General features: G+C 41.8%; 1 protein-coding gene across 1 annotated transcript in view; it reads right to left on the bottom strand.

Moving 5' to 3' along the window:
• Window positions 1-1,127: 1,127 nt before the first annotated feature.
• Window positions 1,128-12,742, bottom strand: part of COPB1 (COPI coat complex subunit beta 1) — a 41,812-nt gene continuing 30,197 nt past the window's right edge. Inside the window, exons 20-22 of the mRNA XM_065402834.1 lie at window positions 4,864-4,953; window positions 3,684-3,839; window positions 1,128-1,457 (exon numbers count right to left, since the gene is read on the bottom strand). Coding sequence (XP_065258906.1) covers window positions 1,398-1,457; window positions 3,684-3,839; window positions 4,864-4,953 — 306 coding nt within the window. The 3' untranslated portion in view covers window positions 1,128-1,397. The remainder of the gene's footprint in view (window positions 1,458-3,683; window positions 3,840-4,863; window positions 4,954-12,742) is intronic.

The raw sequence follows: 12,742 nt of genomic DNA on the forward strand, positions 1-12,742 counted from the left end.
TAACTTGACAAGTGTAATCAATGCATTTTGCAAACAGCCTAAAACAGCTGAGAGATGCAAACTGTTCCAACCATCTTACTGGGGTGTTGATTCTGAAGCCCACTGGAGCAGAAGGTCTGCTCCATCCCAGGAGAGGAATTGGGATGCAGGAGGGGTGGTGGGTGGATGAAAGGATTCTCACAGCCACTGCAGTTCATGCAGAGTTCTCCCTCTAAGTGAGCGGGAGCTGAAGATAGAACGAAAGTTTGGGAAGGAGGGAGGCCCCAGTTTTCTCAAAGAGGAGTGATGGGCTCCTCACCCACTCAGCAGACTGTTCCTGTGACTGGCCAATACCACTGCTGCCCAAGCAGGGGACAAGGCCATGAGGGGGGTGTACTTAGGGTCTTAAGTTATTCTAATATAGCTCTGCCATCTAGAATATTATTGTATGCAAACATTAGCATAAGGATATGCTTATACCACCATTTAGATTCCCCCCTAAACCTTTTCCATAATTTGCGTACCACACAAATGCAGTGCAATTTATTGTTCTTCAACTCAAGATCACACACAATCTGAATCCTTTCTTGCTGATCTTATGAAGGTGGCTATATGCACTGCATCCAGTTAAAACATTGCTTACATTTCTACAGCTTAGTGCTAACACACTACTTTCCCTATCTGGTATTCTGAGATGAGCAAAATATGCTACTAAAAACAGACTCATAACAGATAAAAAGAAACACCAAGATTTTCCTAATTCATTATTCCAATTTCTCTCAAACAGAATCAGCTTAAAGAACATGACTTAGTTTAAATTTCACCCATTGCTGGCAAGAACTGGGATTTGACAATAGCAAATGTTCGTGAAATATGCATTAGCTTTTAGTATTAAAATTTTGCCAGTGCCAGGTGATTAAACCAACTGCATAAAAGATAGTCTTTGATTTAACTCTGAAGTTTAAGTTCCTTTGGGCACATCACAGTATTAGTTTAAGAGTCACTTAGCTGCATATTTACAAACTTCAGGGTTATTCATTCACAATAAACATTGCAAGCAATGTAACTTTACTTTCTTGAAATATAAAAAGTAGTAATCAAATAATACTGAGTTTATTTGTAAATCAGGACAAAACCAGCCTGGCTTAGATTTGTTTATTGTACTGTGAAATAGTCAGTATATATTAGAGACAAAGTATACATGACTTCTAAGACAAAGAGAAAAAAATAAATTGATGTTTTAAAGTTTTACTCAATATTGATCAGAAGAATCTATAAATTATCCGCTGGAAGGCATTCAGCACAAAAGCTCTGCTTCTACAATTACAGAACATGGAAGAATACAAGATGTTCTGAATCCAACAAGCCACATACCTAAAATTTAATTGTAAAAGCTCTGAAAATACTATCTGGAAAGTTTATAAACTCGTTTTCTTCTGAGACAGATTGATTTTATCTCCAAGACTTAGGGCCATTCCCTGTAAGGAAATAAAAAAGGAAAGATGTTCACACCTTGGATATTTCATAAAATTACTATCATCTCAACGCCCCCACCCAAAAAACCCCCCAAACACCACCACCTCTCTGTTACCAGTATTAACCTACAGTTCAGTATATAAAATTCATGAAACTACTTACATGGAAAAGAAAATATTTCTAATTCAACAATGACAACATTTTATTTATTTGTAGCTACAGTTCAGTACATAGTTTCCAAAAAGCATGAATAAGCTAGATTTGCGTACAATATCTTGCTGAAATAATGAACTGTAAATAGACTATATCTTTTGCTACTAGAAAGTTGTAACATCACCCCAAAAAAGCAAGAGTCAAGAATTTTAACCCCTTGACGTTGCACCATTTTAAAATGCGGTCAGTCCAGCAGTTACAAAGGTCAGTCCAAATGGCAGTAATTGAAATTAGAGTGTTGGAAAAGCTCAACACTATCATAATACACACAAAATAATAATTATAAATAGAGACACCAGCTCTCAACATGCTGAGCCCCCAAAAATCTTTTCCACCTCCATAAAAAATGAGACTAGCCCATAAACAGAATATGTGTGTGTGTTTTAGGGTCTCAGTAAAACTAACAAAAGTAAGGAAATTCCAAGTTCCAGCTGCTACTCAATCAATAGTGAATTACTCCCTAGGTTAGACCAAGTCACAGATTTAACTGAACTTAGTGTCTTATGTAGGAGTTCCATTGACATTATCGGTTCCATTGTAAACATACTACCCACTTCTATCAAAACCATTTCAAAATTCTTCCAACAGCATCATGTAAAGTAAATGGTTCTTTTGAATCCAAAAGTCCTAAAGGAACCCTTATGATAAGCTATGTAATATACTTCTAGTTATACATTAGTTTCTTCTTTATTCAAGGTTACGTTTTCTAAGGACCAAAAAATTCCCATAAAATCTTTTTTTTTTTTTGCAAGTGAGAATATTTTATATAAGTAGACTTCTTTTATATACACAGCAAATACATAGAAGACCATAAGAATGGCCATACTGGACCAGACCAACGGTCCATCTAGCCCAGTATTCTGTCTTCTGACACCAGCCAGTGCCAGATACTTCTGATGAAATGAACAGACAAGGGCAATTATTGAGTAATGCAACTGTCATCGAGTCCCAGTTTCTGCCAATCGGAGGTTTAGGGACACCCAGAACATGAGGTTGCATCCTTGACCATCTTGGATAATAGTCACTGATGGACCTGTCCTCCAGGAAATTATCTAATTCATACTTTTGGCCTTCACAACATCCCCTGGCACGTTGACAGTGCATTGTGTGAAGAAGTACTACCTTATGTTAGTTTTAAACCCGCTGCTTACTAATTTCATTGGGTGACGCTTGAGTCATGTGTTATGTGAAGGGGTAAATATCCCTTCCTATTCACTTTCTCCCACCATTCATGATTTTATAGACCTCTATCATATCCTTCCTTAGTTGTCTCTTTTCTAAGCTGAACAGTCTCAGCCTTTTTAATCTCTCCTGAGATGGAAGCTGTTCCATACCCCTAATGGTTTTTGTTGCTCTTCTGTATAGTTTTTCCAATTCTAATATCTTTTTTGAGATGGGGTGGCCAGAACAGCATGCCACGGCATACTATGAATTTATATAGTGGCATTATGATACTGTCTGTCTTATTATCTATCCCTTTCTTAATGGTTCCTAACATTGTTAGGTTTGTTTTTTTTTTTTTTTAATAGAATCCTTTATTCCAACATGAGATGAAAATTACAATGGTGGTTTCAACACTTTGAGAAACAGCATGAGGGGCACGTTGGTGGTACATTATGTTTTTTAATAACAAAAGAACATAGGTCTGCAAATGGGATATGTTAATACAGCAAAATCTTGGACTATAATAATGCACAATAATGCTGTATGAGGCACGTTAATTTGGTTTAAGGTACCCTGTTCCACCTAACTGTTGAACTGCTCTCCCCCCCAAATAAAAAATAAATAAATCAACAATTGTGCTGTATAAGGGGAGTGGAGATTAAAGCTTTTCATTCAGAAAACCTAGTTTTAAAATTGAGACAGGGATTTCCTTCACTTTTCCTGAAAGTTGCGAATCTAATTAACAATACTAAAAATTAACCATAAACTACAATGCAAGCTCTGCAAATGTTTATAGAACTCATAATAAAAATGATAGAGACAAAGCTTTAAAAAAATCCATCATTCATTACCTGACTCTTTGCACGAATTCGTATGTGGCCAGTGACAGGAGCATCTGGTCCAAGATGAATTGGCTTTTCAATGCTGACGTTTGCAAGTGCATCTTCTCCAAATATGGAACGTGCATACAGATTGGCAGCCATAAAGCCACAGTAACCAGAAAGTGCCTAGAGAAAGAACACTTAAATTTAACTCTTTACAAAAGGCTAATTGTCCTTTAACAGACACATTTTGTTCCATATTAAGTACAACTCAGTAGGTTTTTATATTTAAAACCTATCCTTCTAAATACAGCTTTTTGTAAGGTACCTGAACTCCGGTTCTGAACATTAATAGATCTTTCTAAAATGAAAGCTGACAGAGATTTAATCAAGTCATTTAAACAAGATATAACTGGCATTTTCAGGCTCTGAAGTAACGCATAGCAAAAAGGCTTTAAGAAAGATTAATTCCTACTGAAAGGAAGGAAGGAAGTCTTGACCTATTGAAAAAAAATTGTGCTGACCATTCTGAAGCAGATATGTTAGTTGACATTTTATTAACTGCTTCTTGCTCAGCTACAGCAAGAAAGTGGTTGAAAATTACTCAGTTAACATGAATTTCCTTTTAGCTTTCTTAGAGCATACATTTCTAAAGTATATTAAATACTAAAGAATACTAAAATCTTCCAGACTAAACAAAGATCTATATAATTGGTGGAGGTTTATAAATTTAGAAACTAGACCAGGTAAATAGTCTAAAGAACACAAACTCCAAAAAGGGCACCGGAAAATACTATTCTATATAGGTTCCTATACTACGTTCATCATCATTAGTATCTAAGTGCCTTCCAGTAGTGAATTAATCAACTGGACTACACATCTGTGGTTTGTTTGTTTGTTTTCTCATCTTCTCTCTAGAGGGAGAAGTGTGCGCAGGAGTGTCTCTGTTTGGTAATGTGTGTTTTTGTTTTGAATTTTTTAAATATATAAATATATCTGATGTGAGTTCTAAGAAACTTATCCTATGCAACATGTGGCTTGCAAAGTTAGAATAACTCTACATTATTCAAAAAGTGAAATCAATGCCCAAGAAGAATTCAAGAGGGAGAAAAAAATATGCTATATTTTGGTATCCAAATCTATTTATACTCGCACAGTAATTTTACTCCAGTTTAAAAAGTACTTGAAGAATTTTCAGCAAGTATCTTACCTTCTCTGGGGTAAGGCATTTCATGTTGGTTGATTTTAGTATGTGCTGTAAGTATTCATTTAGATCAATGATGTTTGTATTAACTGTAACCTTCAAGAAAGAAAGAACAAGGTGTGACCATTTTCATCAGCTTCTCTGACACGTTTTAAATCTTTTTGTTCTAGGACTATGGAAAAGAAAGTGTCACCGTCAGTTATCCTGTAGTACCATACTGTACTTGTTGATGGCTAGGGGGAGGGATAGCTCAGTGGTTTGAGCATTGGCCTGCTAAACCCAGGGTTGTGAGTTCAATCCTTGAGGGGGCCACTTGGGGATCTGGGGCAAAATCAGTACTTGGTCCTGCTAGTGAAGGCAGGGGGCTGGACTCAATGACCTTTCAAGGTCCCTTCCAGTTCTAGGAGATGGGATATCTCCATTAATTAAAAAAATTAATTAAATGGCTGTAAGTCCTTTTATATTGGAGAATCTTACAAAAAAGTTTCATCTTCCACCATCCAGTGGTTAAGTAGGGATGGCCTCTTACTTTCTACCATATATTTAAATATCAGTCAGAATAAGTGTACACCATACGTTGCTAAACATGTGGAAAGAGTCTTTATCATGAATGGTTGCTTCAAGTCTAGTTACAGCCTAAATGTTTACATTTGAATTACCACACCAGAACAAGTCAAAGATACATGTAGTCCAGTAGCTTTTCTCTGACTGACCAATGCTAGTGTTTACTTCACCCTCCAATGAAATACAGCCACCTCTTGAAAAAAGCAGCCGTTCCATAGCGTACTATGATACTGTTCAACACTGTACAATGATACTGTGACAGTTTAGGACAGAAAGTGAAGAAGAGTATTGTATCCAGTTGAAACTGCAAGAGAAATTTAGATAGGATGATCGTAATTAGGGTGACCAGATGTCCTGATTTTATAGAGACAGTCCCGATATTGGGGCTTTTTTTTAATATAGGCACCTATTACCCCCCACACACTGTCCCGATTTTTCATACTTGCTATCTGGTCACCCTAATCGTAATTAGAGCAGGAACTTGGGAAAAGACACAAAAACGTATACTCTTAAAGTGGCACTGGAACTTTAATGACTACAAGTGGTCAGGACCTGTTTTATATGTCTGAGAGGGAAGGGGGGCTTTAGGTGTTTACTTTAAACTCCTTGGGAGAAGGGGTTTACTCTGCTAATTGGCCAACAAAAGCCTGGGTCAGGCAGAACTGCATGGAGGTCAGGTTACTGCAAGAAAGGTAGTGTGGAGCAGTGAGAGTGATTGTGCATGAATGTGTGTGCATCTATTTTTCCTTTTTGCATTGCTAGAAACTTTCCCATGCCAGAATCAAACTGCCTTTGCTATATCTCATATTGTGAAGATCCAGGATTACTCGAGGCTCAAGACCCAGGGAAGGAATTCTCAGACAAACTGGATGATAAAGTCAAGGGGCGTGAGGAAGGGAAAAGACACAGGTACGGAAGGCTCTACTGCCTCACTATTCCAGGAAGCGCACCACATAGCCTCCTCTCAAAGATCTTTTTACGATGGCTGCCCTAGTACATCAAAGCTTACACAAAAAATTATGACCTTAGCGCAAACCTTGCCAAAAAAATCCAGGTATCTGCTGAAAAGCAGTGCCCAAGGAAAAGGGTGCGGCTGGCACAAACAGCCAACCATAGGAACCAGTCCCTTTGAAGTTGCTCTTGGGCCAGCTCAACCACTGCCTGTGCTAACAGAAGAGGGCTAAAGATCTATCATTTGGACTTGGGGAGCTCCCAGCCCCGGTATTTAGACTCTTATTACCAGACAGAAGAAATCTAGAGGGAGTAGGGGGAAAAGAAAAGAATCTGCCTGAAAAGTATGTTAGCATTCATTTTAGTTGGGTACAATTGTAATTTGTTGTATTACAGACTGAGATTGTACACATTTTTTCTATTTAATGACCCTAATGAGCTGCCCAATTTGATGTGCATATCACATGCAAATTACTTCCACTCTTTGACAGGGTTACTGGCCTGTTGGATATACGGGAAGCAGTAAACAGGATATATTTTGATCTAAGCAAGGCTTTTGATTACAGTCCCACATGACATTCCCACAAGCAAACTATGGAAATGCATTCAAGATTAAAATTATAAAGTGGTTTGAAGATGATTCTCAAAAAGTAGTTATTGGGAGGGCAAGTCTAGGCGGTCCTACAGGGACCAGTCCTGGGTCCAGTACTAGTCAATATTTTCATTAATAACTTGGATAATGGAGTGGAGAATATCCTTATAAAATAGGCAGGGAGAGGTTGAAAACACTTTGGAGGACAGCATTAGAATTCAAAACTGCCTCAAAAAAATGGGAAAATTGGTCTGAAACCAACACGATGAAATTCAATAAAGACAAGTGCAAAGTACTTCACTTAGGAAGGAAAAATCAAATGCACAACTACAAAATGGGGAATAACTGACACGGCAGTAATACTGTGAAAAAGAATCTGGGGGCTATAGTGGATTACAAATTGAATATGAGTCAATGTGATGCCCCCACAAAAAAGACTAATACTTGGGCGCATTAACAGGAGTGTCATATGTAAGACAAGGGAGGTAACTGTCCCACTCCACTCGGCAACGGTGAGGCCTTACCTAGAGTACTGCACCCAATTCTGGGTGCCACACTTTAGAAAAGATGTGATCAAACAGAGGACAGCAGCAAAAATGATAAAAGGTTTAGAAAACCTGACCTATAAGGAAAAGTTAAACAAACTGGGCATGTTTAATCTTGAGAAAAGAAGACTGTGGGGAGACCTGATACTCTTCAAATATGTTAAGGGCTGCTATAAAAAAAGATTGTAATCTACTGTTCTCCATGTCCACAGAAGGTAGAACAATAAGTTATGAGCTTAATCTACAACAAGGGAGATTTAAGTTAGATATTAAGAAAACTTTCTTACTATAACTGTAGTTAAGCTCTGAAATAGGGTTCCAGGTGAGGTTGTGGAAACCACATCACTGGAGGCTTTTAAGAACTGGTTGGACAAACACCTATCATGAATGGTCTAGATTTTCTTGTTACTGCCTCAGCGTAGATGCCTGGAATTGATGATTTCTTGAGGTCCCTTCCAGCCCTACTGTCATAACTATAAAGGGAAGGGTGACAGCTCTCCTGTGTACAGTGCTATGGAATCCCTCCTAGCCAGAGACTCCAAATCCTTTTACCTGTAAAGGGTTAAGAAGCTCGGGTAACCTGGCTGACACCTGACCCCAAGGACCAATAAGGGGACAAGATACTTTCAAATCTTGGGGGGGGAAAGGTTTTTGTGTGTGTCCTTTGTTTAAGGGGTTGTTCGCTCTTGGGACTGAGAGGGACCAGACATCAATCCAGGTTCTCCCCATCTTTCTAAACAAGTCTCTCTTATTTCAAAATTGTAAGTAAAAGCCAGGCAAGGCGTCTTAGATTTACTTTGTTTTCTCAACTTGTAAATGTACCTTTTACTAGAGTGCTTATCTTGTTTGCTATACTTTGAACCTAAGACAGAGGGGATTCCTCTGAGCTCTCTAAGTTTGATTACCCTGTAAAGTTATTTTCCATACTGATTTTGCAGAGATGATTTTTACCTTTTGCTTTAATTAAAAGCCTTCTTTTTAAGAACCTGATTGATTTCTCCTTGTTTTAAGATCCAAAAGGGGTTTGGATCTGTATTCACCAGGAGTTGGTGAAAGGAAGGAGGGGGGAAGGGTCAATTTCTCCTTATTTAAGATCCAAGGAGTTTGGATCTGTATTCACCGGGGAATTGGTGAAGGTCTCTCAAGGCTACCCAGGAAAGGGAATTAGCTTTGGGATGGTGGCAGCGGACCAGAACTAAGCTGGTAGTTAAGCTTAGAAGTCTTCATGCAGGCCCCTACATTTGTACCCTAAAGTTCAAAGTAGGGATACAGCCTTGACATGGTGGCACAGCGGTGGGATCGTTTTAAACCCAAAAGCCAGTAATAGATTTTTTTTTCCTTCTAGCTGCTTGGAGAGCAGAGCTGAAGGTAGATGCATATCTTATCTCTCCTTGCCTGAAGGCAGAGGTGTTAAGTTTTTTTAACAAGGGGTTTGTTAAGAGAACGGTTCAATAAGTGAGCAAACTTTGATCTAGTAAAGGTAATTTACAATCTGAATTGTTTTTTTTTTTCTTTTTACATCCTCGGAAGTAGCTAGTTAGAAAGTCTCTGTTAACTCAGCAGCACTCAGCAGGAGCCTGAGCTAAATACATCCCAGTTTCAGTCAACTGCAGAGGGTGTGACCCAGCACAAGAAAACAGGAAAATGACTACCAAAGAAGCAGCTAACAAAATAGAACTGGCCAAACTAGAAGCAGAAGAAAATGAAAGAAAACATCAAAGACTGCTTCAAATTAAAAAACTTGAACAGGAGGCCCATGAAAGAGAAGAAAAAGCCAAACAGGAGGCCCATGAAAGAGAAGAGAAAGCCAAACAGGAGGCCCATGAAAGAGAAGAAAAAGCCAAACAGGAGGCCCATAAAAGAGAGATGGAGCTGAAAGAAAAAGAGATGGAACTGGAAGCAGCAAGGACTAGACAGGGTGCATCAGACCATCCTAACAACTCCTCTCCAGGTACCACTTCCCATCCCAGGAAATTCCCCACCTACAAGGCAGGCGATGATACTGAGGCCTTCTTAGAAAATTTTGAAAGGGCCTGCCTTGGATACAACATCCCTCCAACCCAGTACATGGTAGAGCTGAGGCCGCAGCTCAGTGGACCCTTAGCAGAGGTGGCGGCTGAAATGCCTAAGGAACACATGAACAGTTATGAACTTTTTAAAAACAAGGCCAGACTCAGAATGGGGCTAACACCCGAACATGCCCGTCGGCGGTTCAGAGCCCTAAGGTGGAAACCTGATGTGTCATTTACCCGGCATGCCTACCACATTGACAAAAATTGTGATGCCTGGGTATCAGGAGCAAATGTTAAATCTCTGGAAGATCTGCTTTCCCTAGTAAAAATGGAGCAGTTTTTAGAGGGTGTTCCTGAGGAAATAGAAAGGTACATCCTAGATGGGAAGCCCAAAACTGTAACCGAGGCGGGGAGATTGGAGCCAAATGGGTGGAGGTGACAGAAAAGAAAAAAGCTAGTAGCAGTTGGAGCGAATATCAAAAGGGGCAAGCCGAAACAAAACCTTATCACCGGGGACAACCCAAGGCCCCACCCACATCCCAAGGGAAACCCCAGACGCCTTCTCACCCCACCACACCAGTCTCCAGCAACCAACATCGCCCCGGTGATACCTTAGCAGGGCGATGTTTTAAATGTAATGAACTGAGGCATATAAAGGCTCACTGCCCCAAGAACCCCAACCGATTACAGTTCATTACACCCCAATCACACCAAGGAACCCCAGACCCAGATGCCTCTCTCATACCCTCGGAGCGAAGGGAAACCTTGAGAGTGGGCGGAAAGAAGGTTATCGCTTGGAGGGACACAGGGGCACAAGTGTCAACTATCCACCAATCCCTAGTGGACCCCAAACTCATCAACCCAGAGGCTACAGTGACAATTCAACCCTTCGTGTCACAGTCTGTAACCTTGCCTACAGCCCAGTTGCATGTCCAGTACAAGGGCTGGTCAGGAATGTGGACTTTTGCAGTCTATGACAATTATCCCATTCCCATGCTGCTGGGGGAAGACTTGGCCAACCATGTGAAGCTAGCCAAGAGGGTGGGAATAGTCACCCGCAGCCAGGCTAAGCAAGCTTCCACCCCCATCCCTGTTCCTGAGCCGTCCACCAGGACCCCATCTGTGTTACCAGAGACCCAAACAAAGGTGGTGGACCCGGATCCCCTGCCAACGACTGCAACAGCCGTAGTGGATCCAATCCCAGAGACCCAGCCAAAGCCAGTCCCAGAACCGGAACTGGCAACGCAACCAGCACCAGAACCATTGTCAGCACTGAGTCCAGCGCTTGCAACCCCGTCTACAACTCCAATGCCAGAGGACACCAGCGAGCCTGAACTGGCGGAAGCAGCAGATAACCTTACCCAAGAGGCTCAGCCAGAGCCTGAGATACCACATAGTGCACCAGCGAACAGCGGTTCACAGTCAATGGAAACAGCCCCAGCACCTGCATCGCTTCCAGAGGGACCAAGCCCCAGTCCATGGTCCAAGGAGGAACTGATGTCTCCAGCATCAAGGGAACAGTTCCAGGCCGAGCAGGAAGCAGATGACAGCCTTCAAAAAGCTTGGGCGGCGGCACGGAGCACCCCACCGCCTCTCAGCTCTTCTAACCCATCCCGGTTTGTTGTAGAAAAAGGACTTTTATACAAGGAGACTCTTTCTGGTGGGCACCAGGAAGACTGGCATCCTCAAAGACAGCTGGTAGTTCCCACTAAGTATCGGGTAAAACTCTTGAGCTTAGCCCATGATCATCCCAGTGGCCATTCTGGGGTGAACAGAACCAAAGACCGGTTGGGGAAGTCCTTCCACTGGGAGGGAATGGGCAAGGACGTTGCTAATTATGTCCGGTCTTGTGAGGTGTGCCAACAAGTGGGAAAGCCCCAAGATCAGGTTAAAGCCCCTCTCCAGCCACTACCCATAATTGAGGTCCCATTTCAGCGAGTAGCTGTGGATATTCTGGGTCCTTTCCCAAAGAAGACACCCAGAGGAAAGCAGTACGTACTGACTTTCATGGATTTTGCTACCCGATGGCCGGAAGCTGTACCCTTAAGCAACACCAAGGCTAAAAGTGTGTGCCAGGCATTAGCAGACATTTTTGCCAGGGTAGGTTGGCCCTCCGACATCCTTACAGATTCGGGAACTAATTTCCTGGCAGGGAACATGAAAAACCTGTGGGAAGCTCATGGGGTGAATCACTTGGTTGCCACCCCTCATCACCATCAAACCAATGGTCTGGTGGAGAGGTTTAATGGAACTTTGGGGGCCATGATACGTAAATTCGTAAATGAACACTCCAATGATTGGGACCTAGTGTTGCAGCAGTTGCTTTTTGCCTACAGGGCTGTACCACATCCCAGTTTAGGGTTTTCACCATTTGAACTTGTGTATGGCCGCGAGGTTAAGGGGCCATTACAGTTGGTGAAGCAGCAATGGGAGAGGTTTACGCCTTCTCCAGGAACTAACATTCTAGACTTTGTAAGCAACCTACAAAACACCCTTCGACACTCTTTAGCCCTTGCTAAAGAAAACCTAAAGGATGCTCAGGAAGAGCAAAAGGCCTGGTATGATAAACATTCCAGAGAACGGTCCTTCAAAGTAGGAGACCAAGTCATGGTCTTAAAGGCGCTCCAGGCCCATAAAATGGAAGCGTCGTGGGAAGGACCATTCACGGTCCAGGAGCGCCTAGGAGCTGTTAACTATCTCATAGCCTCCCCCACCTCCAACATAAAGCCTAAGGTATACCATGTTAATTCTCTTAAGCCCTTTTATTCTAGAGAATTAAACGTTTGCCAGTTTACAGCCCAGGAAACTGATGACGCGGAGTGGCCTGCAGGTGTCTACTATGAAGGAAAAAGGAATGGTGGCGTGGAAGAGGTGAACCTCTCCACGACCATGGGACGTCTGCAGCGACAGCAGATAAAGGAGCTGTGCACAAGCTTTGCACCGATTTTCTCAGCCACTCCAGGACGGACCGAACGGGCATACCACTCCATTGACACAGGTAATGCTCACCCAATTAGAACCCCACCCTACCGGGAGTCACCTCATGCCCAAGCGGCTATACAAAGGGAGATCCAGGACATGCTACAGATGGGTATAATCCGCCCCTCTACCAGTGCATGGGCATCTCCAGTGGTTCTAGTTCCCAAACCAGATGGGGAAATACGCTTTTGCGTGGACTACCGTAAGCTAAATGCTGTAACTCGTCCTGACAACTATCCAAT

This window comes from Emys orbicularis, chromosome 4 (genome assembly GCF_028017835.1).
Source record: "Emys orbicularis isolate rEmyOrb1 chromosome 4, rEmyOrb1.hap1, whole genome shotgun sequence".
NCBI classification, from domain to species: domain Eukaryota; kingdom Metazoa; phylum Chordata; order Testudines; family Emydidae; genus Emys; species Emys orbicularis.